The sequence below is a fragment of the Pseudomassariella vexata genome, assembly GCF_002105095.1.
Source record: "Pseudomassariella vexata strain CBS 129021 chromosome Unknown BCR38scaffold_6, whole genome shotgun sequence".
NCBI lineage: Eukaryota > Fungi > Ascomycota > Sordariomycetes > Amphisphaeriales > Pseudomassariaceae > Pseudomassariella > Pseudomassariella vexata.
Window position 1 is genome coordinate 782,714 of NW_024467961.1, and position 23,879 is coordinate 806,592.

The window sequence follows — 23,879 nt, forward strand, 5'->3', positions numbered from 1 at the left end:
TTATCCCTTCATAACGGTTTTCAGGCACATGAGCTGGGAAAAGATTACCTGGTTGGTTGGGCAAGACTTCAACTGTGATTGGCTGGCTCAGCCAAATTTGGAAGGAGCAACTTGGAACCGAGCCCAGCTTCAACGAGCCTTCCACGAGTACTCGAGTACTTATACACCCGCGAGTTGCGGCTTCCCGACATGAGTAAAGTACATTTCTGCCAAATCCCTCAAGTTCTTTCCGTGGTTAAATGTTAGTACCAGCCCCAATCCCTCAAACTAACAAGAAAACCGTCGTATCTGAGCATTCAGGATTGAAATGTGTACTTGAAGTAGTGGTGACAGATGCCCATATTCTCTTCTATTCAACATCGTGAGAACTCGTTGACACACCCAAGCCTCAAGGAGGTCAGTCTGCAAACATGGAAAGATCAAAATCAAACCCGATCATCCAGCTTCCCAACATCCCCCCTTCTCTGGACCCTGTCTCCTCGAGTTCGCCGGTAAATTCACAGTTGCCTAAGTCACGACCCATTGCGAGACCACGAAGATCAAAGTCAAATACCATTGCCCAAATACCCAACATCCAGTCGTTTTTGGATCCTGTATGCTCGACTTTGCCAGTGAATTCCCAACAACCCAGGCCACGACCTGTTGCAGGCCTGCGAAGATCAAAGTCGAGTACAATCCTTCGTATTCCCAACATCCCACCTTTTCTGGACCCCGTCCATTCGAGTTCGCCGGTGAACCCGCAGCCACCCAAACCAAGGACTGTCGCAAGGCTGCGCAAATGCAAGTCTATGTCGCATGGGAACCAAGTCAACCGCGAAGATGGACTTGACCCAAACACAGCTGCTGATGATAGGAGCGATTCTGCCAACGCCGCTCAGGCCAGGCCTCGGCGCCGGAGGTCTTCTGCAGCCTCAGCTGGACGAGGGGGCCGGACTGGTAAATCCCAGCGACGAAAGTAAGGAACCTCGACTGCGTATTCAACGTCAAAGAAGACCCACTTGATTCTCATTCTACCTCTTGTGGTCTAGTATCTGACCTTGAACAGGTCTATGGACGCAAGGCAATCTGCCAGCGAAGATGTCTTTCCGCCACTCGATTTGATAAGTGGGCCCCTTGTTCAACTTCCACGGAAGCCAGAAATAGAAGAATCCGTAGAGATTCTTGGATCAAGTCAATCGTCACAACAGTCGTGCGGTTCCAGTCACCGATCCCAGTCCCGGGGTCGGTCTGTCAAACGAGTAACATCGAACATTAGCAATCCGAGAGCATCAACTGGCCATGAGAAAAGGAGCATCAGCAGGGTTTCGGGGCTATCTAGGGTTCACCGACATGAAGAAATTGAGTCACCTGCGACACAGTACTCTAGCATTGCGCCACTAGACGAAACTCCCCTTGATATGCAGACGAATCAAGAGCGTCGAGAAAGAAAGCCCGAGTATGTGGCTAAAGGTGCTTTCCTCGTCAAGAAAGATCAAGAGGGTGAGTTCAACTTCCCCAAATTTCAGAGCCAGCCTGAGCCATCGTGGCGTGCTGGTGATGGGTTCTCGGGTGACGAGGCCAACCCCGACTTCATTTTCTTCGTAACTGGCAAACACAAACGCAAGAGAAGATCCAAGTTCATGCTAGGAATGCCGACCTTGAGCATGAATGAAACATCCAGGCCTAGCTCGTGCATTCGCGCATTTGGGAAGCGCCGAAGAGTTGACGAGTTCCCTCAGCACCAACGCCGAGGAGTGTGCCGTGGTGAGAAAAAAGATATTTGGCCGACACTCGATGACTTCGTTGAGAGCACGTTGCCGGATCGAGCGAAACGCCTGAGTAACAGAGCAGAGAACGATGATGGGAACTCGGTTGTATTTTCAAGGCGAGTGGTAAAGGAGACTCAGCTGGAACCCATAAACACAATGAAGTACATCCCACTACGAAGACGGGAAAGAGGTGTGCTGGATTTCGGCTTCTCACGCGGAAATGATGAGATCATCGCGCAACTCGCCCGCGTCCGCGCATGGCGCAACGTAGAGTCTGACGAGGCGGAAGAGGCTGAATATTCAGATGAAGGGTCCCAGGCCGCCGAAACAGATTTTGGTCGCACTACAGATGACGAAGGGCCCGTCGGTGCTGCAGAGAACTCATCGGGAACGTCACGTTCAAGTTCCCTCAATTCTACTGACACTTCGTGGTGGGACGCGGATGGAAACCATGTCTTCCGTGGAGACCTGGAATTTTCCCAGAGTGCACTTGACGGTCTCTCACAAGATTCCGAAGAGGAATAAGAGGGGTAGGAGAATGGGACGTGGATTGAGGGCAAGTCTCTGTGTGAGTGACAGCTGCGGCTTTCATTCAGCACGCAGGGCTAGTCATCATTGCAGGGGCGCACTCATGTTGCTGGATTACATCTAATGAGATATGCTGCCACGGTGCTCACATTTGCTTGGGAACAAAGATTGAGAGGTTTATTAAAACAATGGGGAACTGGAGCTTACCAACTGGGATTTTGTTAGAAAACATAGAACGGGGAAAGTTAGCACTATATTTGCTTGATTACAGACAAAATACATTTATCACACAAGATCCTTAGAGGCATAACTGTACTCTGCAGTGGCAATATACGGATCTGTTCACCTGGTGAAGTGCGTACGCTTAACGAATTGCACAAAGGGTCCGTAAAATGACTGTCCGCATGTCATTCAATCAGGCCCGGTATACTTTTACCCAGCAACGCCAATTCGCCAAGATATACAGAGATTAATCTTGCTTCATTCGCTCGTACCAGAATCATCCAATTATTTCGGACCCTTTCCCTTCGCCTCCGTCTCGCCTAATTCCCTAATGATGATCTTGGTCCTCCCCTCACCACTGTAATCCTCCATACCTGTCTCGAACCCAGGACACACACCCACGGCCAAATACCGCCCATCAGACGAGAACGCGAGCGCCGCAACGCTGTCGGCAAACTTCTGGTATACCTTCATCCTGCGCTTGGCCTCGGCGTCCCACAAGGCAACAGTGGTGTCGCCGCCGCCGCTGGCGAAGGTGCCGAAGGTAGGGTGGAATGCCAGCGCGTTGACAGGGTAGACGACATCCGTGCCGTCGGCCGAGGTCTGGCGGTGGCACTTGAAGGCGTATTTGCGGGCCTGCGATTCGGCCGAGGCGTCGAACCACTCCACCGCCACGCGGCCCTCGATAGATGACGTGGCGTAACCCGCGTCGGAGGGCATGGCGGCCACGGCGCGGGTGAGGAATTTGAGGGAGCTCTCGCGTTGCTGCCAGGGCTGCGGCGGTTCGGAGGATTGGGTGGATAGTGACGAGGCGAGGGTCGAGAGGTCGTAGATGTGCACTAGGCGCGAGGTCATGGCTATTATTACTTTGGAGGGCGAGGCGGCCATAGCGTGAGGTTTGCCGGGGAGGGTGATGATGAGGGGGTTGAGGGAGGGCTGCGAGGGGTTGCAGACGTGAAGGGTGCTGTCCCAGGAGGCGGAAATGAGGAGCGCTTTTGGTTGGGTTCTGTTAGCGTTTATGATTCCGAATTTCGGTTGAGTTGGGGATGATGGGGGAAAACACACAATGTTCTCGACTGTAGACCACCCTCCGTACGGGCGCCTTGTGCTTGCTGATGACCATCTGTGCGCCGCTGTCGAGATCAACCCTCAACACCTGCCAGTCCATGCCCGCCGTGAAGGCCTCGTTGTCGTCGGCGCCGAAGCACACGTCCATGACTGGTGCGCGGTACTCGTACGATTTGACCAGTGTGCCGTGGCCGTCGGCTCCATCGGTGTGCGTGTCGTACAGGTAGACATTTTTGTCCCAGGACGAGACTAATAGCCGTGTTGACCGTTGCGGCGCGAAGACGAGCGACGAAATGGCGTCGTTAGGCGGTTGCGCGAGCTCGAATTGTGTTGCTGCTTTCATGATTAGATGTGGTGATTTTGGTGATTGGTGCGGAAGGGGTGACGAGGAGCTTACCTGGCGCCATTGTGAAGTTTGCGCTGAGCGAGGACTTTTAGTTTCTCTTCGACTGTATTTTGACTGTTTAATCAAGACGCAATTGCTCAATCAATGGATGTCGAATCGATAAACAACAACCCGGAGCTTAAGACGGCTCTGCCGGTTGTCACCGCCTAAATTTGGCCCAGCCTTGGCACATGGAGGGGCAACCTGCGAGATGAGCGTCGATGTTCTCCATCCAAGCTGATCCGTTCCCCGAGACATCCAAATTGATGAATCCCAATTTTCCTTGCTGAGACTTAGCCTGTAACACTACACCATTTGCAGACTCCTCGATGCCTTTCGCGCAGCTCGTACTTGGCAGTCCCGGTGCGGGCAAGAGCACCTACTGCGATGGTAGTAAGCTACCCCACCATCTCGTCCAGCTTCCCGGATCTAGATGGCTGATGAGCTATAGTGCATCAGTTCATGAGCGCAATCGGGCGCGAGTGCTCCGTTGTGAACCTGGACCCCGCCAACGACCAGACGAACTACCCGAAAGCGCTAGATATACGAGATCTTGTCACATTAGAAGATATCATGGCCGATGACGAGCTCGGTCCGAACGGAGGGGTTCTTTACGCATTTGAGGAGCTGGAGCAAAACATGGAATGGTTGGAAAAGGGGCTGAAGAAGCTGGATGAGTCCTACGTTATATTTGATTGTCCGGGACAAGTCGAGCTCTACACGCATCATAACTCGCTGCGAAATATATTCTTCAAGCTGCAGAAGATGGGTTACAGAGTATGTGCGCATGGGAATGCTAAGTCGCACAATGGCTGACCAAAAATAGCTTGTCGTCGTCCACCTCTCCGATTCATTCTGCTTGACGCAGCCTTCCTTATACGTCTCCAACCTTCTCCTCACACTTCGAGCCATGCTCCAAATGGACCTTCCACATATCAACGTCCTTACAAAGATCGATAAAGTCACATCCTATGATCCGCTACCATTTAACTTAGAATTCTACACAGAAGTCCAGGACCTGTCGTACCTGCTGCCATATCTCGACGAAGAGTCACCCTCGGTGAATGGGAAGTTCACACGCTTGAACCAAGCGGTCGCGGACCTCGTGGAGAACTTCGCGCTCGTCCGGTTTGAGGTCTTGGCCGTGGAAAACAAGAAAAGTATGATGCAGTTGCTCCGGGTTATAGATCGAGCAGGTGGGTACATCTTCGGAGGGGCGGAGGGCGCGAACGACTCTGTCTGGCAGGTAGCAATGCGGAATGAGACCTCGATGATGGAAGTCCAGGATATCCAGGAGCGTTGGGTTGATGCCAAAGAGGAGTACGATGCTGCGGAGAGCAAGGAAGATGCGCAGCAGCAGGCCAAATTCGGCGAGGGTGCGGATGGGACAGCAACCCCTGACTTGATACCCGACGACGATGACGAATTTGACGGCATGCCTCCCCCGCCTGCGACTGGCAGTGGCATAAAGATAGTGAGAAAGAAGCAATGATACCCGACTCAACCGTCGCTGATGTCTTCCATCTCTTCGTCCTGATCCGATTCGTCCTCCACACCCAAGGCGGGATTGACAGCGGCGCGGGTTTGCCTCTGCGGCGCATTACCCAGCAGGCTCTCCAACGCCGGATTGCCCTTCACTGCTTTCTGATCTTTGACCGCCAGCATCATATCTCGAGCACGACGGATGGCCTCTTCCTCGGCCTTGCGGATGGTCCCGCTGACATGCACGACGCGAAATGTGCACGGCTTGCCGTCTTTCACGGGAACTCGGTCCATCGTAGTCAACGCTGCCCAAACGAGTCGAAAATGAGCTCTCGAAATGCGCAATATGAACGTCGAGGTCGCTTGGGACAGGTATTTTACTGTCGTACCAAAACGTGGTCAGCATCCGTTGCAAAAGCAGTTTGCACCATCCCGATCTCCAAGGCGTGAACTAACCCATGAGACCGCCACCCGCACATGCGCCAGAGCCGTAATCGCCAAACAGACTGGCTATCTGAGCGCGCAAGGCCCGGAGAAGGGTTTGCGGGTTGAGGCTGTCGCTCGTTGGCGGGTTGAGGACGACAAGGTCCGGCAGATTGGGCTTGGTGCCGAGATCGCTCGGGTAGAGGATGTTCACGAGCAGGTAACGCTCTTTGATTCGGACCATGGTGTCGCGGTGCGTCCGTGAGGGGCTGAGTTATCGTGCAGAGGGATGTGTCAATGAGGTATTGTATATTGTGAGCAAATATTGGCAGTCATCGCAGGTGTACTGTCAATAGACTGCACCTCGTTGCAACGTTATGTGGTGGAATGGTGAGACGCAGGGCAGCAGGGCGGCTTTGGTAAATTTCCATGATAGATTCTATTGGAGCTTTATCTTATCGCCAAAACTCTTGGCATTATGTACGTAGCTGAGCCGCGCGACAAGTCCGCTTTTTATCAATACATGTCATTCATGGCGGCTTCGAGCTTCGAGCTTCAAGTGTTGCTGTAATCCTCAAGAAGCCACATCATGTGTGCACGAGCTATGTAAGTCTGCAGTAACACGTTACTTCATGGGATTCTGACCGGACGTCCAGTTCCGGTTGGACTGACTCACCAATTATAAGCTTATCCCACCAGGTCACATCATATATGTTTTGCTGAAGATATCATATGTTGAAGGGGCAGATCTTGGATGTTTCTACAGCTTTTGGTTGAAACAATCGTTGTGGAAGAATCCAGAGTGTATTTCCTGGTACCGGCTCGCATCTTTCCGCGGAGTTCGAATCAGAACCCAGCTCCAAACTCACAAGTAATACAAGAATGTATGGACAAACCAAGGGTACACTGTAACAGCAGAGTACTTTTATTTTGAAATACGCTCTCAGTCGGTTGACTTGAAAATTACATGGGCTTCGAAACAGGCGCTGTCGTCAGCAAGATGCGTTGTTAGTTTAGCTATCCCCGCATTGTATTATCCAGAACCTCCAGTGGATGAACAAACCCCTCTAACTTGCATGAATGAACCTTGTCATTCAACAGCCTGTTGGTCTCATCAGTACAGCCTCGATAGCTTATCGTGCGACATTTTATGAGTCTCATCTCACAAATCAAATCAATATCGGTGTTCTGATTGTTTTCCGAGTAAATTCAGCCGAGAGCGAACCAGGATGGCTTCGTCGACACTAAGAGTTGCCCTCCTCATCGTCTCCACGACAGCAGCAAAGGACCCCAGCACAGATGCCTCACAGAGTATACTGAGAGACGTGCTCGAGCAGGAAGGCGGTGGAAAATGGCAACTCGTGGACACCAAGATCGTGCCTGACATCGTTGTCCAAATACAACGCCAGATCATGCTATGGGCCGATCTCGCGGCCGAGAACATCCACTTAATCCTGACTACTGGTGGCACTGGATTTGCAACTTCGGATAACACCCCTGAGGTACGTTTCAAGATTCATATTATTTCAGACAGCTAGGCAAGCTGACAGAAAGCAGGCCATCGCGGCACTGCTTCATAAACAAGCACCCGGATTGGTTCACGGCATGCTAGCGGCGTCCCTCGGTGTAACGCCTTGTGAGTAACCAACACTTCAATATCTCTAAGATGTGTAAACTGATATGAGGCAGTCGCCATGATGTCTCGGCCAGTAGCGGGGATAAGGAACAAATCTGTCATCATTACCCTGCCAGGGTCACCTAAAGGCGCAAAAGAGAACTTGCAGGCTGTGCTCAAGACGTTGCCTCATGCATGTCTCCAGGCTGCTGGCATGGATTCTAGAGTTATGCATGCCGGCGGCGTCAAGAAGCTCGAGGCCGATGCTGGGATCAAGTCCGGACAAACCCCTGGCGGATCTCACTCCCGCTCCCACGATCACAACCATGATCATGGCCACTCCCACGGCCACGGGGGTCTCGTAAGGCATACAGCACCTGGTGCGAACCCCATGTCGAACGACCCAAGTCTGGGGCCGAGCAGGAGGAATCGGGAGTCGCCATACCCGATGCTTTCGGTCGACGACGCTCTCGCACAAATTCAAGAGCATACCCCTGATCCAGAATTAACCACCTCCAAAGTCGATAGGAGCCTTCCCGGATCCGTCCTAGCCGAGGATGTGAAAGCCAAGGCAAACGTACCGGCTTTCCGAGCCAGTATTGTCGACGGATATGCCGTTGTGGTGCCCAAGGATGGCAACATGAAGGGTGTCTTCCCTGTGGTCTCAGTGTCTCACGCCGCACCTGGAGAAGCAAAGGCTTTAAAGGAAGGCGAGATCGCTAGAATCACAACCGGTGCGCCACTGCCGCTGGGCGCTACCTCGGTCATCATGGTCGAAGACACGGTGTTAAAGACAATGACCGACGACGGAAAGGAGGAGAAAGAGGTTGAGATTCTGGCTGAAAATGTCAAGGACGGGGAGAACATCCGCGAAGTTGGGAGCGATATCAAGGCTGACACTCAGATCCTCAGCAAAGGAGAGAATATCTCAGCCGTTGGAGGCGAAATCGGTCTTCTCGCAGCAGTGGGCGTGGGCGAAGTGAAAACCTACCGCCGCCCCGTTATCGGCGTTTTATCCACGGGAGACGAGATCGTCGAGCACGACCGACCGGGTGACCTGCGACTCGGCGAGGTCCGCGACACCAATCGCATAACCCTCATGTCGGCAGCGAAGGAATGGGGCTACGACGTCGTGGACCTGGGCATCGCAGCAGACAAGCCGGGAAGCCTGGAGGAGACCCTCAGGGACGCCCTGCGCAAAGTGGATCTTATCATCACTACGGGAGGCGTCTCCATGGGCGAGCTCGACCTCCTGAAACCGACCATCGAGAGATCCCTCGGCGGCACCATCCACTTCGGCCGCGTGGCCATGAAGCCCGGCAAGCCTACTACCTTCGCCACCGTGCCCGTCAAGAATAACGCCGGCGAGCGCGTTTCTAAGGTCATCTTCTCGCTCCCTGGCAACCCGGCCTCGGCCGTCGTCACGTTCCACCTGTTCGTGCTGCCTTCGTTGCACAAGATGAGCGGTGTTTCTCCCGTGGGGCTGACGAAGGTCTCGGTTGTGCTGGCGCACGATTTCAGTCTGGATAAGATCAGACCAGAGTATCATCGTGCTATTGTTTCCGTGACCAGGGATGGGAGGCTCGAAGCGGCGAGTACGGGCGGGCAGCGCAGTTCAAAAGTGGGGAGTTTGAAGGGGGCAAATGCTTTGTTGTGTATGCCGCCCGGGACGGGACCGTTGAGGGAGGGGGAGAGGGTTGATGCGCTGCTGATGGGTGGGGTGAGGAGTCTGGGGTAATGATCAGCAGAGACTATGCCGAACTGCTATGGGGTGCCAGCAATATGCGGTTCAATGCAAGCCTTGTGAGAGATGCGAAATTAATTAGTGACTTGTCTTCGTATCCGAGTCATAATATCATCAACTGATTCCCAAGTCCCCAGTAAACTTGCATTTCAACTTAACATGGCACTCAGTTCAGTTACTCATTACCAAGCTTCATTCAGGGTTATCTCCCAACTAGAAACACAATTCGCCATGAGGTTTTGAACTGACCCTGGCAAGGCCCAATCTCGGAAAAGACCAGCATGATAAACACTGTTCAAGAGTTTTGGGTATCAAATTTCCTCGTGGTATTTTCCTGTGCTTTTACTGTTTGGCAGGGCATATCCAGCATTTCCATGCTGATGATATGGCGTACAGTGTTAGTTCCTGTGTCAGATAACTTCGACTATCAAAAGTGGTCAACTCATTGAGTCAATGGAGCCAAAATATGAAACCTTGAACAAGAAAATAAGCAAGGCAAAGTGGAAATTTCTAGGTATCATTTCATCTTGCGTGGTAAATACGGAATTCTACATAATCATGAAAGTAGCCACGGAAAGTCAGTCAACACCAAATTGATCTACATGTGATCTTTGATACTGGCCGACGTATGATTATGCGGTGCTGGAGGATTTATAAGTATCCTACCAGTGAGAATACCGGTAGTTGATCATCGAGCCTTAGAGAACTAGGCAGGTATTGTAAGCACACAGAACAAACAGACAGAACAAACAGACAAGACATCCTCCCTTTATCTATACTCAATAAAACTACAGTGATCTCGGGAGTTATGTTGTCGAAGGAAGCTGCATAACCAAGTAGCATCATCTTATCTTCACCGACAAACAGAACACCTACAGCTATCGAGTCGTAGACATAGGTATACAACCACAAATTCTTGAATTCAGAGCCCGAGTTGCTGAAGTATCAACCCTTCTCGGTATGTCGAAGTGACAATCCGCGTCGAGTAAAAGGGGTCAACAGCATCCGAGGCGTTTGGATCAGTGCGGCAAACGATAACTATCTTGGACTTCTCGCCCGACGTCATTTACATAACTCTAGACCTGCTCGGGATGGAAGTCATCAAGTGGATTGAGGTGTTTTAGGTGAATCAACTCAACAGGAGGCGGAGTCTCTCTGAACAGCTGGCTGGCTGTTCGAAATCACTGAAGGTGAAATCAGATTGGTACTGCCACACTCAAAGAATAGGCACCTCATTATGATATGAGGTTATATACCTCCATTCTTCCAGCTATATCAATATAACAGAGAACAATTAATAAGAAGAGATTTCTGACTTTCATCGATAACTTCTTCGAACAGCGTCAAATCATCAAACCGATTGCGGCATTCGATTCCTAACGACCGTTTACGTCGGACAGTGACCTCGCATCGCACGCGAAGCGAGGACGCAAGCGATGGCGGCGCCGATGGTGATCGACGGGGGACGGGCGGGACTCGAACAGAGTTTTCACCACCCCCACGCCAACGAAAGTGCCCACGCACCGAACGTGGAGCGCACCAGCAGAAAGAACGCAGAGAGGGAAGGGATCGGAAGAGAACTACAAAAGGTAGAACAAGAGATTGCCGACTTGGTCCCACGTGAGAAGATTGAGGTCATGGGGGGTTTGATGGAGCGTTGGCTGGGGTTGAAACTAGCCGGCAGGACGCTGGAGGAGGGGGGCGACAGACCCGCCACACATGCCGACGTACTGGCAGTGACTCTGGCCCTTGCCGAAATTCCTGCGGCGATCCAGACGATGGTTGAGAAGACCATGCAGGATACGGTGAAGAACGTGGCCTTGCCTACAACTCGATCCTGGGCCTCAATCGCCTCAGGATCGGCCCAGGGACGGGGACCCGGTGAAGCCCCAGTGTGGCAGCAGCGGGTTGTAGTGCCCCAGCGAAGGGAGAGAGAGGTAGTGATCCGGGGGACAGAGGACCCTAATATGAAGAACAGATCGGCGGCTGAGGTCGTAAAAGCGGTGAACAGTGCACGCGGCAGCACCGATGCAGTGGCGGCCCGCAGGCTGCGCAGTGGCGATACCGTAGTGACGTTTAAGCAGTCGGCCTCAGCGGCGACCACGGACAGCAGGTGGGTGCGTAGTGCCTTCGGCGATAAGGCACTTCTCAACCGCAGAGAAGTTGCAGTGATCGCGAAGGGGCTGCCTGCGAAACGGCTGCGAGAGGTCCACGACGAGAGCCAGCTACTTAAAGACCTGAAGCGGGACAATACAAAGCACCTCTCTAAGGCTAAAAGAAACCTCCCCCGGGCGCCGCAAGCACCGTATGCGGCCCTGATACTACACGTGGATAGCGTGGAGGCGGCGATGGAACTATGCTCCGAAGGGCTTATTTGGGAGGCCCAGATATTCGATTGCGAGCCGTACGACGGCAATCTTCGGGTTCGGCAGTGCTACCAGTGCTACGAATACGGCCATATCGCGAAACACTGCAAGAAGACGGCGCGTTGCGGCGTCTGCGCTGCAACGGCACACCCAGGGGGTGAAAAAGACTGCCCCGAGAAGGCACCTAGCGGCAAAAAACGTTGTGTGAACTGCAAAGGGAAGCACACGGCGTGGGACAGGGACTGCCCTACGGCAGAACAGCAGCGGCTACGCGTACGCGAGGCGTACGCTCACCGCCCCCGACAATTTGAGGTCCGCAGCTACTCGGACGGGTTATCTAGTGAGGGCAGGCTCACACCACCTAGCTCATTGACCAGCGACGGGTTTACAGTTGTACGACCCCGGGGCCGCCCCCTGGGCGGATCGCGAGTGGAGCAGGAGCGAACCGAACGGTCTGCGTCAGCAATGCGTAGCTTCCTCACTAAGGGACGTACGAACGAAGATATACCATCGACAGCTTAATGGTAGTCTCTATTCTCTACTGGAATATCGCAGATTCAAAGGCGAACGCAACGCTAGCGCTGGATAAGGGGGGTGACTATGATATAATAGCGGTTCAAGAGCCATGGATCAACCGGCGGACGAAGGCGATTTATTGCCCGAAGTCGTCCAGGTACGAAGTAGTGTACAGCAGCGGCAGAGCTGCGCTATACGTCCATAAACGATACGACGTGGCTACGTTGCGACCCCGTACCGGGATGGACTGGAGCAGTATTACGTTCGGGGCAGGCCCGGACGCCCTTACAATCTGGTCTATCTATTCACCAAACCAAACCGGGAGCCGCTGGGTCAGCCCGCTCCAAGACCTCCCTAATGGGGCGCCGGAGGGGACACAGGTCCTCGTAGGGGACTTCAATACACATCACCCGCTGTGGGACGTCCACGGACGGTCGTCACGGGGCAGCGACAACGTAGTGGAGTTTGCGCGACGCTGGCGATTAGAGCTCGTTACGCCGTTCGGGGAAATCACACGGCAAAGGCACAAACAACGAGACTCAACTATCGACCTAGCCTGGGTGACGAAAGGGGCTAGGATTGATTACGATGGGGACCCGGGCCTAGAGGGCTCAGACCACAGAGCGCAAGTGATTAGGGTAATATCCAACGGGGAAGCAGTCAAGGAGGGCCGCCGCAGTGTCGAAGGGTGGAACTGGGCGATGGCGGATAAGTGGCTCATCGTAGCCGAATCAAGCCAGAGATTTATGAATTATTTGCCGGTTGAGACGATAACGGAGTTGGACCAGGCTGTTGACTGGGTTATCCGGAACCTCCAAGAGATCGCCGACGTGGCGGTCCCGAGACGCACCGTTGGCCGAGGCGCTGGGGTCCCGTGGTGGTGCCCGCAGGTTAGCAAGGCTTGCGCTGAGACGAAGAGACGACGGCGGGACTACCTCCAGGCAAGGTCGCATACCAACTGGGACGAATATACAAGAGCCGGCCAAAAACAACGGCTCGAAATCAGCGAAGCGCAGACGCGTAGCTGGCACGAGAAGCTCGAGGGGACGGCGAAGGATCACAAAAGCCTGTGGGCACTGCAGAGGTGGGCTAGGCTACGGAGCTGGGCCCCCCCTGAGGCCCACGGCTTGCCAGATCTCCGGAGGGACGCCGGCGACACGCTTACAGCACGTACACATGATGAGAAGGCAAAATTACTAGCTGAGAGGTTCTTCCCAGACCCGTATATAGATCTATCGGACCTCGATCGCGGCCTATTACAGACGAGACCAGAGCTGAACGTCCCTAGGGAGGTGACCACAATGGATATCGAGTCTATCATCAAAGGAACGGCTGCTCGGAAGGCTCCCGGCGACGACCTGATCCCCACTGGCCTGCTAAAGGCCTGCGGTGAACCCCTATGGGAGATCCTAGCGGATCTGGCAACAGCTAGCTTTAGGCTGGGGTACTACCCGGAGCGCTTCCGCTCAGCGAGGGTGGTTATTATCCCTAAGCCTAATAAAACGACAGCTCAGAAGCAGACCCCTGGCGGCTGGCGCCCCATTGCCCTGCTTAGCACGGTAGGGAAGGTAATAGAGACGGCGATGAGCCAGCGTATCACCAAAGTAGCTGAGGCGGCCGGCCTACTACCAAACGGCCAAATGGGTAACCGCGCTGGGAGGTCCACCGAACTGGCAATACGTATAGTTGAGGACGTGGTCTATACGGCGTGGAGACGCGGGGGCATCGCCTCGCTGCTACAGCTAGACATCAAGGGGGCATTCGATACGGTCAATTACAGACGGCTGATTTCCATATTAGCCCGGAAAGGCTACCCGGAGTGGGTTCAGGAGTGGGTACGCAGCTTCGTGGAGGATAGAACGGTACGCCTCCGGTTCGATGGCAAGGAGTCAGAGCCAATCCCCCTACGAGCTGGCGTCCCCCAGGGGTCACCGCTATCCCCGATACTGTTTATATTATACATTTCAACGCTGTACGAGGAGCTAGCGGAGCAGCATCCACTACTTTTAGTAGTCGGGTTCGCGGACGACACGAACCTGCTAAGCGTCGGCACCGATCCAGACACGACCTGCCGCCGGTTGGAGAGCGCATGGGCTACGTGTCAGCGGTGGGCAGTGAGGCACGGGATGGAGTTCGCTCCTGACAAGAGTGAGCTAATGCACTTTACTAGGGCCCGAGAGCCCTTGCCGCAAAGTATTCGCCTTGGGGACGCCACAGTGTCGCCGGTAGTCTCAGCCAGGTTCCTAGGAGTCTGGTTCGACCGCAAACTGACGTGGCACGCCCATGTTGAGCGTGTTAAAACAAAAATGGCAACTCAAAAGCTAGCCCTGACAAAGCTAGTCAATATGTCGTGGGGCTGCGATCTTATACGGGCGAGGCTGTTATATACGGTGGTTGTCCGTAGCGCAATCGCCTTCGGGGCGACTGCGTGGCATACTATAAGTGAGGAACCGGCAGGGCCAGCTAAGAGCCTGATGGGGATACAGAACGAGTGCCTCCGGGTAGTCTGTGGTGCCCACAAAGCGACGCCGGTTCGCCACCTGGAAGCAGAAGCAGCAATCCCGCCACTAGACCTCTATCTTAGTGCCCGGGCTGCTAAGTTTGAAGAACGGCTACGGCTTAGCGGGAAGAGAAATCTGCTTCGCAGCGCGAGCGCTAAAGCGTCACATATACTCCGGCAGGATAGGCCGGCGAAGAGGAAGCAGGCGTCGCAGCTACTCCGACCGGCAGGGTACACTATGGAGAAGGAGGCCCGGGGCTCCGAGTGGATGAGTGAGGAAAAGGAGGTCCCGGCTGCCCTCCTCGACCACTGGAGGAAGAGATGGCTCACCGGAGCAGAGCATCACGATCGCCAGCGACGCGCTATCGCTGAGGAACCGGAGGGCCCTTCGATGCAGATACCGAAAGGGGGCAAGTATTTCGGCCTGAACCGACTGGAGGCGTCTACGCTGTGCCAGATCAGGACGGAAAAAATAGGACTAGCAGCCTTCTTATTCAAGACAGGGGCTTTTGGCGTGTACTCGCCGCTATGCCGCTGTGGCGATGCCCCTGAGACGGCAGAGCACGTAATCCTCTTTTGCGGGCTGTTGGAAGGACCGAGGGAACGATTACGGGCCGCCATCGCACCACGGCCACTATACTCTCGCAGAGACCTCGCAACGGCAACAGGAGAACCAGTAGTTAGTGGGACTATTGTAAGATGGCTGCTAGGGACGGGTCGGACAGCTTCAAGGCCCAGATAGCATCGATCTTCTCAGGGGGGACTTTGTTGGTAGGTTGAGAACCAACGTAGTATGGTAGTGAACGCAACGCAGTCGCCAATAGGGCGAACCGACGACGCAGCGTATGTATTTAGTCCAGCCATTAGGGCACGGTTTGACATACGGGAGTACTAGTAGAGGTACCGGGGGCTTCGAGCCTACGGCGTATTTAATAATAATAATAATACAATATAACATCATATGGATGACTCAATATTTTCAACACCTCGAGGGCGATTCCGCCTAGAGTTGGTTGGGTAAAACAGTGAAAAACAACAACTTATAACTTAGATACCCATGTGCTACATACATACAACACAAAAATATTTCACTTCTACCGTATAGAGAGGTTGAAGACGAAGAAAAGTAATTTGTAACAACTGAAAACAAATACAAAAGGGAAAGGGTATATATATTGTGCTAGCCATGGCGAGATTCGAACCCGCCACCTCCCGCGGCTGTCATCATGACCAAGAGGCACGGCTCTGAACCTGCAGCAACTTGACATGGAAGCCATCGGGCGTGCATACCATACACTACACGGCCTTTGGTACCCTCCGTTGGAAGGTTGATCAGTTATTCCAGTACTTGATGTCTGAGCCAGCTAGCTCTGCCGTAGGAAGAGGGTGGTAGAGACGTGGCACTAGGGAAGTATGCTTCGTAAGATTTTGCTTTTGTGGCGATGCTGTGGAAACTTTAGTTTGAGGCATGCGAGTCAAAGTTGATATGTCAGATAATGGGAACTGTGGTTGGATAAGATTGGTAGGACTAGAGTACAGGGACTGATAGTAGAAATAATATGACTGTTGGATATGACCATTGTGTTGCAATAAGCCGCATGGGCTTTGTGTTTCTCATCAGATATTACAAGAAGGAACTGTTGGTGTTGTAGACAAGGACTGATTCACTATAAATAAGGCCGAGCGATGGAGTGCATGCGACTCATCTCTAAAGATGGGCATGGAAATAGGGGAGTGTCTAAACACGTCAATGACAGAATTGCCGGTTCACAGTATACTTGAACTAGGACAACTTGTATTGTAGGCTTTCGCTATCACCTCCTGCAGTCCAAATAACCAAGACAACTTTCTGGAATTTGAACTGTCGTCATATTGATACATTGATACAGCGGCCATGATATATTACCCCGGTACAATGCACTGTCCGATTCGTTGAACCTCTTCCGAACGCCAAGAAATCCCAGTTGGATTTGTATGCATAAGTACCTACAGCGGGTGCCCTTTCCCATTTATTCGAGTTTTCGGTTCGAAGGTTCCTTACGCGTGGCCGAATTCGAGTGCCTTGCCCGAGACAAGAAGGCCGATGATCAAGCCGAACAGGCCCAGCACAGAGCTGAAGATTTCGATAACGAGGATTTTGACGAAGCTGCGTGCATGTCAGGATATGGAATTGCGCTTAGAACCCCTTATTCATGCAACTTACAGCGAGGCGTCGGCGGCATCTGCTAAAGCAGCACCACTGCCGTTAATACCAACAGCAACACCACATATCAAGTTGCATCCTCCTACAGTCAAGCCTGCCCAGAACAGCGCGAAGCCGGTGTAGAAGCTATCGCCGTGGGCAAGTCCGGCCTGGTCAACGTAGCTGACTTTACTCGAGAAGACGATGGCCATGATGACACCATAGATGGCGACGACTTCGCAGAAGATGATGGAAATCAAATTCTTGGTTCGGATTCGTGGCGCCTTGACACCTGCGCCAAGAATGGACGAGCCGGTGATAAAGATCCCCCTGTGACAATATTATTAGAATGAATAGCTGGCGAAGATCGGATTCGATTGATCCGTACCATGCTGCTCCGACGACTGAGAGACCAATGCAAAGGGCGATACCGAGATCTGCCCAAGCGTATGGTGATACTGACTCGAGGAAAGCTCCAACCTGGACAATAATCAGATGCGTATTCGGAAAATGGGCATCGAGATATAGTCGCGACGTACATTGAAGGCTTCACCACTGCCGGTAAAGAGCATGTCTATTGGCAGTCAGTCAATCATCGGCATTCCCTTGCTCTTCTTCTTCCTCAAGAAGCCTCCAGAATGGCTTACAAAGTGCAACGATCAATAAAGCTGTCGTGGCGCTTCCGACGCCATAAGTAAAGCCACCCATCTTGACGGATTGGCCTGTGAAGTTGTGGAGGTGGTTCGAGGAGAGTTGGCTGCTTTTGTGTAGCTGGGAAGCTCAAGGAAATACTCCGTAGTACGCGATGTAACGAGCAGGCAGCTTGCGGTTTCAATCTGGTAGTTGAATGTCCATGGCAGCTTTTTTCGGCCAGATCGGGCCTAGCGCCGATGCCGCTTTTACTCAGGCTCGGCTCAGTCAATTGTCAGGCACGTGCCCCGATCAGTCGGAGTCGTAAGAAATTATGAACAGTTATGCAGAGAAAACGGAGGGAAAAACGGTATGAGTGCAGCCCCGACTAATGTGGCTTGCTCAACAGACATAATTGAACAGTGCAGCTTTTGGCTTCGTCTAGATCCGGCCTGCTTCTTCTATTGTCCAGCGCATATATAAAGTGAATGATCTTGAAAATATTCGTAAGGTAGAGTAGCGTCGTAAGAAAGCATATTTAACCATGCTTGTGAAATCACTTTTCTTGGTTCTACCGCTTGCGATCGCCCATTCGTGGGTTGAACGAGTGAGGCGTCTCGGTCTGCACGGGACCATGGTCGGAGATCCGGGGTTCATCCGTGGCGCCATGTCCCGACTTGACCCAGCATTCAATGACCTAAAACAACAATACCTACTCCCGCCTCCTGGCCGGGATGCCAACCTAGGAATCCTGGCTTCTGATCCTATTTGCCGGGACTCCCAACAGATGGCCGGGCAATCCAACGCAATCTTCCCCCCATTACAGGCGTCGCCCGGTGATTTTATCGCCCTGCAGTATCAGGAGAACGGGCATGTTACTCTTCCTGAGAACACGCCACACAAACCTAGGAACTCTACCATATTCATTTACGGTACTTCATCGCCTTCTAAGGATGATCGTCTTCTTTCTATCCACCGCGTCTGGAACGCATGTGGAACTGGAGGGGATCAAAGGGGGGTTCTATTGGCCACCCGGTCTTTCGATGATGGCCAATGCTATCAGATCAACAACGGGTCGATCTCTTTGGCTCGCCAGAAGATCTATAGCAAGGTTCCCACGGACCCTCAAGGGGCCGATCTGTGGTGCCAGAACGATTTGCGACTCCCCACCAACATACATGATAACTATACGCTCTACTGGGTTTGGGAATGGCCGACTATCCCGACTGGTATGGTCCCTCAGGGCCGTATGGAGGTTTATACGACTTGTATAGATATTCAGATTCAGCCAGGCATTCAAAATGGAATGGTATTATTCGAAAATGGTCAGGATTTGAACTTCGCTGGCATTCAGGAGCAGATGCTTGCCAATAAGATGCCATAGATCAATTACGTAGTTCCATAATCATAGTCTTTTCTTTAACTTAGGAGCAGGCTTCTGACATATCTTACCCTAGCAATGCTTCAATGGAACCCTTAACAATAGGTCGTAATCAGCTCTTAGCTTGGATCGTTTTATATAGGACTGACCGCACGCATTGTATAGTGAGGGATATCCGTAAACGTTATGATAGAGGCTAAATTGAAAGATGATTTTAATTATACGGATGAACAATGATCGTCATATTATACACAACAGTAAAAACCCGTCTCCAACGAGCCTCCAGGCAATACTTGATTCTGGCGATTCTCTGCAATCTGCCAAAATCATTTTTACTCGTCCATACCAAGACCAATATCATTCAAACTAGCCTCAGCCTCCCATCGGGCTAATATCCTGGTAGAAGACGACATATTTGGGTGTTGATCCCCAAAGTTTTGTGTTCCTATCTGTAGGCAACGCTTCATGAGTGATATTGCTTTTGCGTGCTGACCGAGACCATGTAACGTCAATGCAAGGTTATTCATGCTGGTCAGCGTAGAGGGATGATCCGCGCCCAGCTTCTGTTTGCGAGTCTCCATCACTTCCACCTCCAGCTTTTCAGCCTCCTTCCAACGGCCTTGTTTCTGATATGTCGATGCTAGGTTGGCCATGCTGGTCAGTGTATCTGGATGGTCCGCGCCCAGCTTTTGTTTGTTCCTTTTTATTACTTTTATAAATAATTTCTCGGCCGCCTCCCACCGGCATATTCGCGTAGCTATTTGTACCAAGCTGTGCATTTCAAAGCTGGTTTTGTCCTTATTGATAGAAATGAACGAGTAGTCTCGCAATGTAACCACATCGTTTTCAAATCCATCTCCGTCACTGGAATTTGATTCGATATCTTCGATATCTGTGTCATCCGTACTGGGACTGTCGTGATCGTGCACAACACGCCTCTCCTCGCTACGACTTCGAAGTAGAGATTCTGGAATGCCCTGACGATCAAAAAAGCTCATCAGTGATAGCAGGTCAGCTGCTGACGGTCTGAATTGACGGATATGGTCAAAAGATATCTGCCACGTAATGATGATCGAATTCTTTGCCTCGTAATCTCGCCGGATCTGTCCGCCTTCATATTTGAGAAGACTAGCTTTTTTATGATCGCTGTTCTGAAACTTTTCGAGGTAATCTTGCACGGTACAACGTGGCGCCCTCTGGGAGATGTAAGCCGTTGCTTGAACAATAGCAAGCGGCATACATTCGAGCGCTACAGCGAGCGCTGTTGCACCCTCCTTATCCTCGTCCTTCTCAAGCTTTTTTCGGGCAAGTGCCGAGGCATCTGCCTGGTCCATAGGCTCAACTGCGATTATGTCCCGCGATTCGACGAGCTTAAGCGCGGCATCTCGGCTTCGGGTTGTGATAAGAATGGATCCGTTTGGGCAGTGTGGAAGATACGACAGAAGTGGTTGTGCATTCCGACTATCCAGGCCACTCGCTTGGCCATTCTGGGCCGCGGTTGGATCCTCGAGAAGGAAGCTGGGCTCATCGACATTATCAAGAACGAGAATCCACTTGCCCTTCGCCTCGTTACGTAACCAGCTGCCCAGAAGTTGGAAGATATTACTCTTGGGCTTCTGCCTCCCGGGTATTTTTAGGTAGTCTGCAATTTCGCGGAAACTCTGCTCATAACGGGCTGCGTTGCTTGCGTGGACCCAGAAGACCCACGTCTCGGGCGATCGCTCTCGGACTTGATACGCGTATTCGATAGCGATTTGTGACTTGCTGCTTGGTAATCAGCTCCTTATTCTTGTTTGTCAGGGTGCACGTTGATAGGTACCCGACACCACCCAAGCCGACGAGCGCTATCCGCGAATCTGGTTCGGTACATGCTTGGTGGATCTGATCAAGGAATTTTCCTCGCTGGACGAAGTCTAGGTCGCGGCCGAAGGGGATGATGGCTGATGGGTTTGGTGGGGTTTCTGGTCGTTCTGGGTTGAACCCGGTATTAGCGTATTGGTCGGAAGACGGCGGGAATGACGCTTCTTAGGGACTTACTCAGAGCAAAGGATTGGGAGATAAAATTCTGCACATTTGATTCGAATGCTTGACGGTCGACACGTTGATTTTCTACCTTGTATTAACAATTGTACACGTTTTTTGGACTATCTAATCGTCCTTACCCATGTGGAAGGTTTGGGTTTCGGCTTGGAATTGTTTTCCAGTTCCGTAGTTGGCCTGGAACTTTTGATTCCCCACGACATTGTTGGCTGTCATAGGCCCTGTGCCAAAATTGTTGTTCGCGAATGCGGTCTCCCGAAACTCAGAATCGGGGATCGAGGGTTCGATGCCTGATAAATCCTCGATAGCCTTCCCGAGCTGATCGACCTGGTCAGCCGTGGCGGTTTCCAGTCCATTCCTGCTCGCTAGGAGTAGCAAATCATCCAATAATCCTTTCATCAACGTTTCCACTTTCCCTTCTTTGCCTAGTGCCTTTACAGCACCAATGTACCGAGCCCAACGTGAGGCATCACCTGCTGGGAGGACCTTTTGGAAAATGCCATCCAGTATCATCGCTCTCTCTTTGCACTTCTCAATCAGAAGCTTCGTCTTCTCATACAAGGCTGTATCCAATTGTCCATCACGTATATGTTGTTCTGCGGACTCGAGAATACCCGTGATTATTGGGAGACGTCCTGCGACCTCGCGGAAGGCCTCCGGAAGGCCATTTGCACTCGAAGCTGCATCGTAGACTTTTTTGATCCCTTCGACAATTGCAATCACCGAAGATATGACACCTAGAACGGCTGTGGCTTCGGCACCGGACATGAGTCTGGCTTGTAGATATCGGAAGAGGATGGATAACACGTGGGGGGGTAGATCAATCGTAGGCTACAGCTTAAGAATGACACTTGGACGAGACACTTCGGTCCCAAGGCCAGATCAACCCGGCAGTAAATCAAGACTGGTCAAGATAGCGAATGTAGGCCTGACGTGTGGAAAGCAAAAAGGGGTGTATCGAAGGAAGAGTGTGAGAGGGAGGTCCACGATGGAGAGAGACTGACTACAATGCAGGAACTCAATTAGCGCTTCAGGCAGCCGGAAACTATTGATCCAATCAGATGGCGAGGAGCTGTTATTCCTGCATTAGGTGTGGAGGCTGGAGCGCGTATGGCCCCCAAGGCTTACTGAGGCCTTTTTTCAACGGAAACCATTTAGTTTGCCTGTGGAAAGTGACATCGGCCGACATTGTTCGGAATGATCTTTCCAATAATAATGTTTGGTTTCAGACGATTATTATGCCCGCTTACAGGCAATTCACTGAAGACGCTTCGATGCTAGTCAATTAGAACACTGTCTCGGCAGGGTCCGCGACAGTCAATCCCGCAAATAACAATATAAACGTGTTGGAAAGTGCTTTTAACGGCTTCAATAGTGAGTCAGTACCGTCGACTTAACCGGAACAGACTAACGCTCTCAAGTTGCGCATGATTCGTCTAGCTCCTACTCAGATTTATCGGACGGAGAACCTGACTGTTATCTTGAAGATAACTGGGATTCAGACGACGAAGCCGAGGAGCGTAGCAGATAATATGATATGATTAAGATCATTTAAGGGGATTGGTAAATCTAATTGGGCCCCAAAGCTGTGCGCTGGTGCTATACTGTTAAGCAATTTATAAGAGTTATGGTCCTGAGGTATTCACTCTGATTATAGTTATGTTTGGAATGGCATGACATATAGTGGATAATAAACACAAGATAGACCTTGGATTTCTTATGGTGTCGTAAGCGGCCAAGCTCACTCTGATGGACATCTTAAAAGTGATATAAAAGTGTTGTGTCCTGGCTGCTAGCTAGGAAATGTTAATCAACCTATCTACTACTGGAGGTCAGGTGATCTAGACCTTTATCATACTCTTTTCTTCAGAATCTAAGAAATTATGTCTTAATAAGTATTGGCAGCAATAACTTATATCGGATGTTAGCATCAACCTTGTGACTTATAAAAGCGATTAACCCCCAGGGCAAGTGTCCGCCTCGTGTCTGGGCTTATGCCGGATTTTTAGAGAGTATCTAACCTTAAGGGGTTTTTATCCACGTTGTCTCGGTGACTGGGATCCTGTTGAACCTGCTCATCATCGAGACTTATAAGAAATACTGAAATTTTGGTGTAGGCCACCCTTAATTATTATTTTAATATCGAGAAAAGCATATAAATCTTGCTAAAACTTTCTAAATAGCGAGGAGTCATTTAAAGTGATAAATATAAACCATTTTGGGTTGATTGTAAATAGCCACTTATATACTAATAAGAATGGTAAATATAAACTGCCTCAAGCTCCTAACATGTGGCTGTGGATGGAGCATCCGCATGACTAGGCCGTTATTACATCGAGTATAAGGCACATTAAAACCCAAAAGCACTGCCTTACTGTAGTCGGCTCACAACGTCGCTTCCAGTGCCGGAAGCCCCGCCAGCCGTCAATATAACAGGCTAATTTCGGCATACCGAGTCACACTAGAGAGATACAGAGCAGGACGAAAAGAGTCTGCTGTTATCAATCTATAAATAACGATTTGGACATATTGCGGCACTCAATAGAGCCCGTTCCCAATGGCCAAACTGTAAGTATATAATAATACGAGTGTGTTCAACCCATCACGTTCTACTCATTAAACCACACTTCGTTATAGCGGATATCGAATTATTCTATGAACATTCTTCACAAAATAGTTTCAAATCCTTTAAACCATTCTCAACATGGCAACCCACACATATATTGACGACGTTCCGATTCCCTATCTCCATCACCATGTAGAGTCGAAAGATCGACTTGGCGATATCACCCCCCCTGAAAGCCGAAGCTGATTCGTCACCCACGCACTTGACACGACCGAAGAAGAACGGCTGGACTTAACGGATGAAATGTCGGTTGAGAAAACACTGTGTAAGATTGAGTCGTCGTGGTTTTACAAGGCTAAGCTCAATGGAGGAGGGGTACAGCAGTCCGATGACTTTGGACGTGGTTCATTATGATTTATCCGAGGGTTACCACTTGACAAAGACTTTCTTGTGGCTTGTAATTAAGACCTAAGTGTAACATCG

The 23,879-nt window shown here is 51.4% G+C and overlaps 10 protein-coding genes and 1 non-coding gene across 11 annotated transcripts; 4 read left to right on the forward strand and 7 right to left on the reverse strand.

The window, feature by feature from the left end:
* Positions 1 to 819: 819 nt before the first annotated feature.
* Positions 820 to 2,273, forward strand: BCR38DRAFT_523538 (uncharacterized protein; the record flags this gene model as incomplete). The annotated part of the gene is made up of 2 exons (XM_040865265.1): positions 820 to 955; positions 1,336 to 2,273. The coding sequence occupies 2 exons, from the start codon at positions 820 to 822 to the stop codon at positions 2,271 to 2,273; spliced, it is 1,074 nt and encodes a 357-aa protein (XP_040716140.1).
* Positions 2,274 to 2,510: 237 nt separating this feature from the next.
* Positions 2,511 to 4,055, reverse strand: BCR38DRAFT_367873 (mitotic checkpoint protein BUB3). The gene is made up of 3 exons (XM_040857250.1): positions 3,964 to 4,055; positions 3,564 to 3,899; positions 2,511 to 3,490 (listed from the first exon to the last, which is right to left on the reverse strand). The coding sequence occupies exons 1-3, from the start codon at positions 3,971 to 3,973 to the stop codon at positions 2,784 to 2,786; spliced, it is 1,053 nt and encodes a 350-aa protein (XP_040716141.1). The 5' UTR covers positions 3,974 to 4,055; the 3' UTR covers positions 2,511 to 2,783.
* Positions 4,056 to 4,225: 170 nt separating this feature from the next.
* BCR38DRAFT_188943 (uncharacterized protein) lies at positions 4,226 to 5,607 on the forward strand. The gene is made up of 3 exons (XM_040853987.1): positions 4,226 to 4,344; positions 4,411 to 4,728; positions 4,778 to 5,607. The coding sequence occupies exons 1-3, from the start codon at positions 4,339 to 4,341 to the stop codon at positions 5,441 to 5,443; spliced, it is 990 nt and encodes a 329-aa protein (XP_040716142.1). The 5' UTR covers positions 4,226 to 4,338; the 3' UTR covers positions 5,444 to 5,607.
* BCR38DRAFT_316402 (ribonuclease P/MRP protein subunit) lies at positions 5,566 to 6,100 on the reverse strand (the record flags this gene model as incomplete). The annotated part of the gene is made up of 2 exons (XM_040854706.1): positions 5,566 to 5,813; positions 5,890 to 6,100. Coding segments are annotated over 2 exons (459 nt in total), but the record flags the coding sequence as incomplete, so codon positions are not given.
* Positions 6,101 to 6,910: 810 nt separating this feature from the next.
* On the reverse strand, positions 6,911 to 7,390 carry BCR38DRAFT_188916 (uncharacterized protein). Its single transcript, XM_040853986.1, has one exon. It carries the CDS (start codon positions 7,298 to 7,300, stop codon positions 7,031 to 7,033), a length of 270 nt encoding a protein of 89 aa, XP_040716144.1. The 5' UTR covers positions 7,301 to 7,390; the 3' UTR covers positions 6,911 to 7,030.
* Positions 7,391 to 7,469: 79 nt separating this feature from the next.
* Positions 7,470 to 9,496, forward strand: BCR38DRAFT_431580 (gephyrin). Its single transcript, XM_040860108.1, has one exon. It carries the CDS (start codon positions 7,551 to 7,553, stop codon positions 9,207 to 9,209), a length of 1,659 nt encoding a protein of 552 aa, XP_040716145.1. The 5' UTR covers positions 7,470 to 7,550; the 3' UTR covers positions 9,210 to 9,496.
* Positions 9,497 to 15,778: 6,282 nt separating this feature from the next.
* BCR38DRAFT_t174 lies at positions 15,779 to 15,903 on the reverse strand. Its single transcript has one exon. It is a non-coding gene; the product is annotated as a tRNA-Gly (tRNA).
* A 370-nt stretch (positions 15,904 to 16,273) lies between these two features.
* On the reverse strand, positions 16,274 to 17,687 carry BCR38DRAFT_431589 (ATP synthase subunit C-domain-containing protein). Its single transcript, XM_040860109.1, has 5 exons — positions 17,427 to 17,687; positions 17,319 to 17,353; positions 17,168 to 17,259; positions 16,801 to 17,109; positions 16,274 to 16,743 (listed from the first exon to the last, which is right to left on the reverse strand). The coding sequence occupies exons 1-5, from the start codon at positions 17,485 to 17,487 to the stop codon at positions 16,635 to 16,637; spliced, it is 606 nt and encodes a 201-aa protein (XP_040716146.1). The 5' UTR covers positions 17,488 to 17,687; the 3' UTR covers positions 16,274 to 16,634.
* A 361-nt stretch (positions 17,688 to 18,048) lies between these two features.
* Positions 18,049 to 18,985, forward strand: BCR38DRAFT_431590 (uncharacterized protein). The gene has a single exon (XM_040860110.1). It carries the CDS (start codon positions 18,077 to 18,079, stop codon positions 18,791 to 18,793), a length of 717 nt encoding a protein of 238 aa, XP_040716147.1. The 5' UTR covers positions 18,049 to 18,076; the 3' UTR covers positions 18,794 to 18,985.
* Positions 18,986 to 19,122: 137 nt separating this feature from the next.
* On the reverse strand, positions 19,123 to 20,761 carry BCR38DRAFT_342332 (P-loop containing nucleoside triphosphate hydrolase protein; the record flags this gene model as incomplete). The annotated part of the gene is made up of 2 exons (XM_040855936.1): positions 19,123 to 20,554; positions 20,610 to 20,761. Coding segments are annotated over 2 exons (1,584 nt in total), but the record flags the coding sequence as incomplete, so codon positions are not given.
* A 116-nt stretch (positions 20,762 to 20,877) lies between these two features.
* Positions 20,878 to 21,808, reverse strand: BCR38DRAFT_431594 (uncharacterized protein). The gene has a single exon (XM_040860111.1). The coding sequence runs from the start codon at positions 21,596 to 21,598 to the stop codon at positions 20,939 to 20,941; it is 660 nt and encodes a 219-aa protein (XP_040716149.1). The 5' UTR covers positions 21,599 to 21,808; the 3' UTR covers positions 20,878 to 20,938.
* Between the last annotated feature and the right edge of the window lie 2,071 nt (positions 21,809 to 23,879).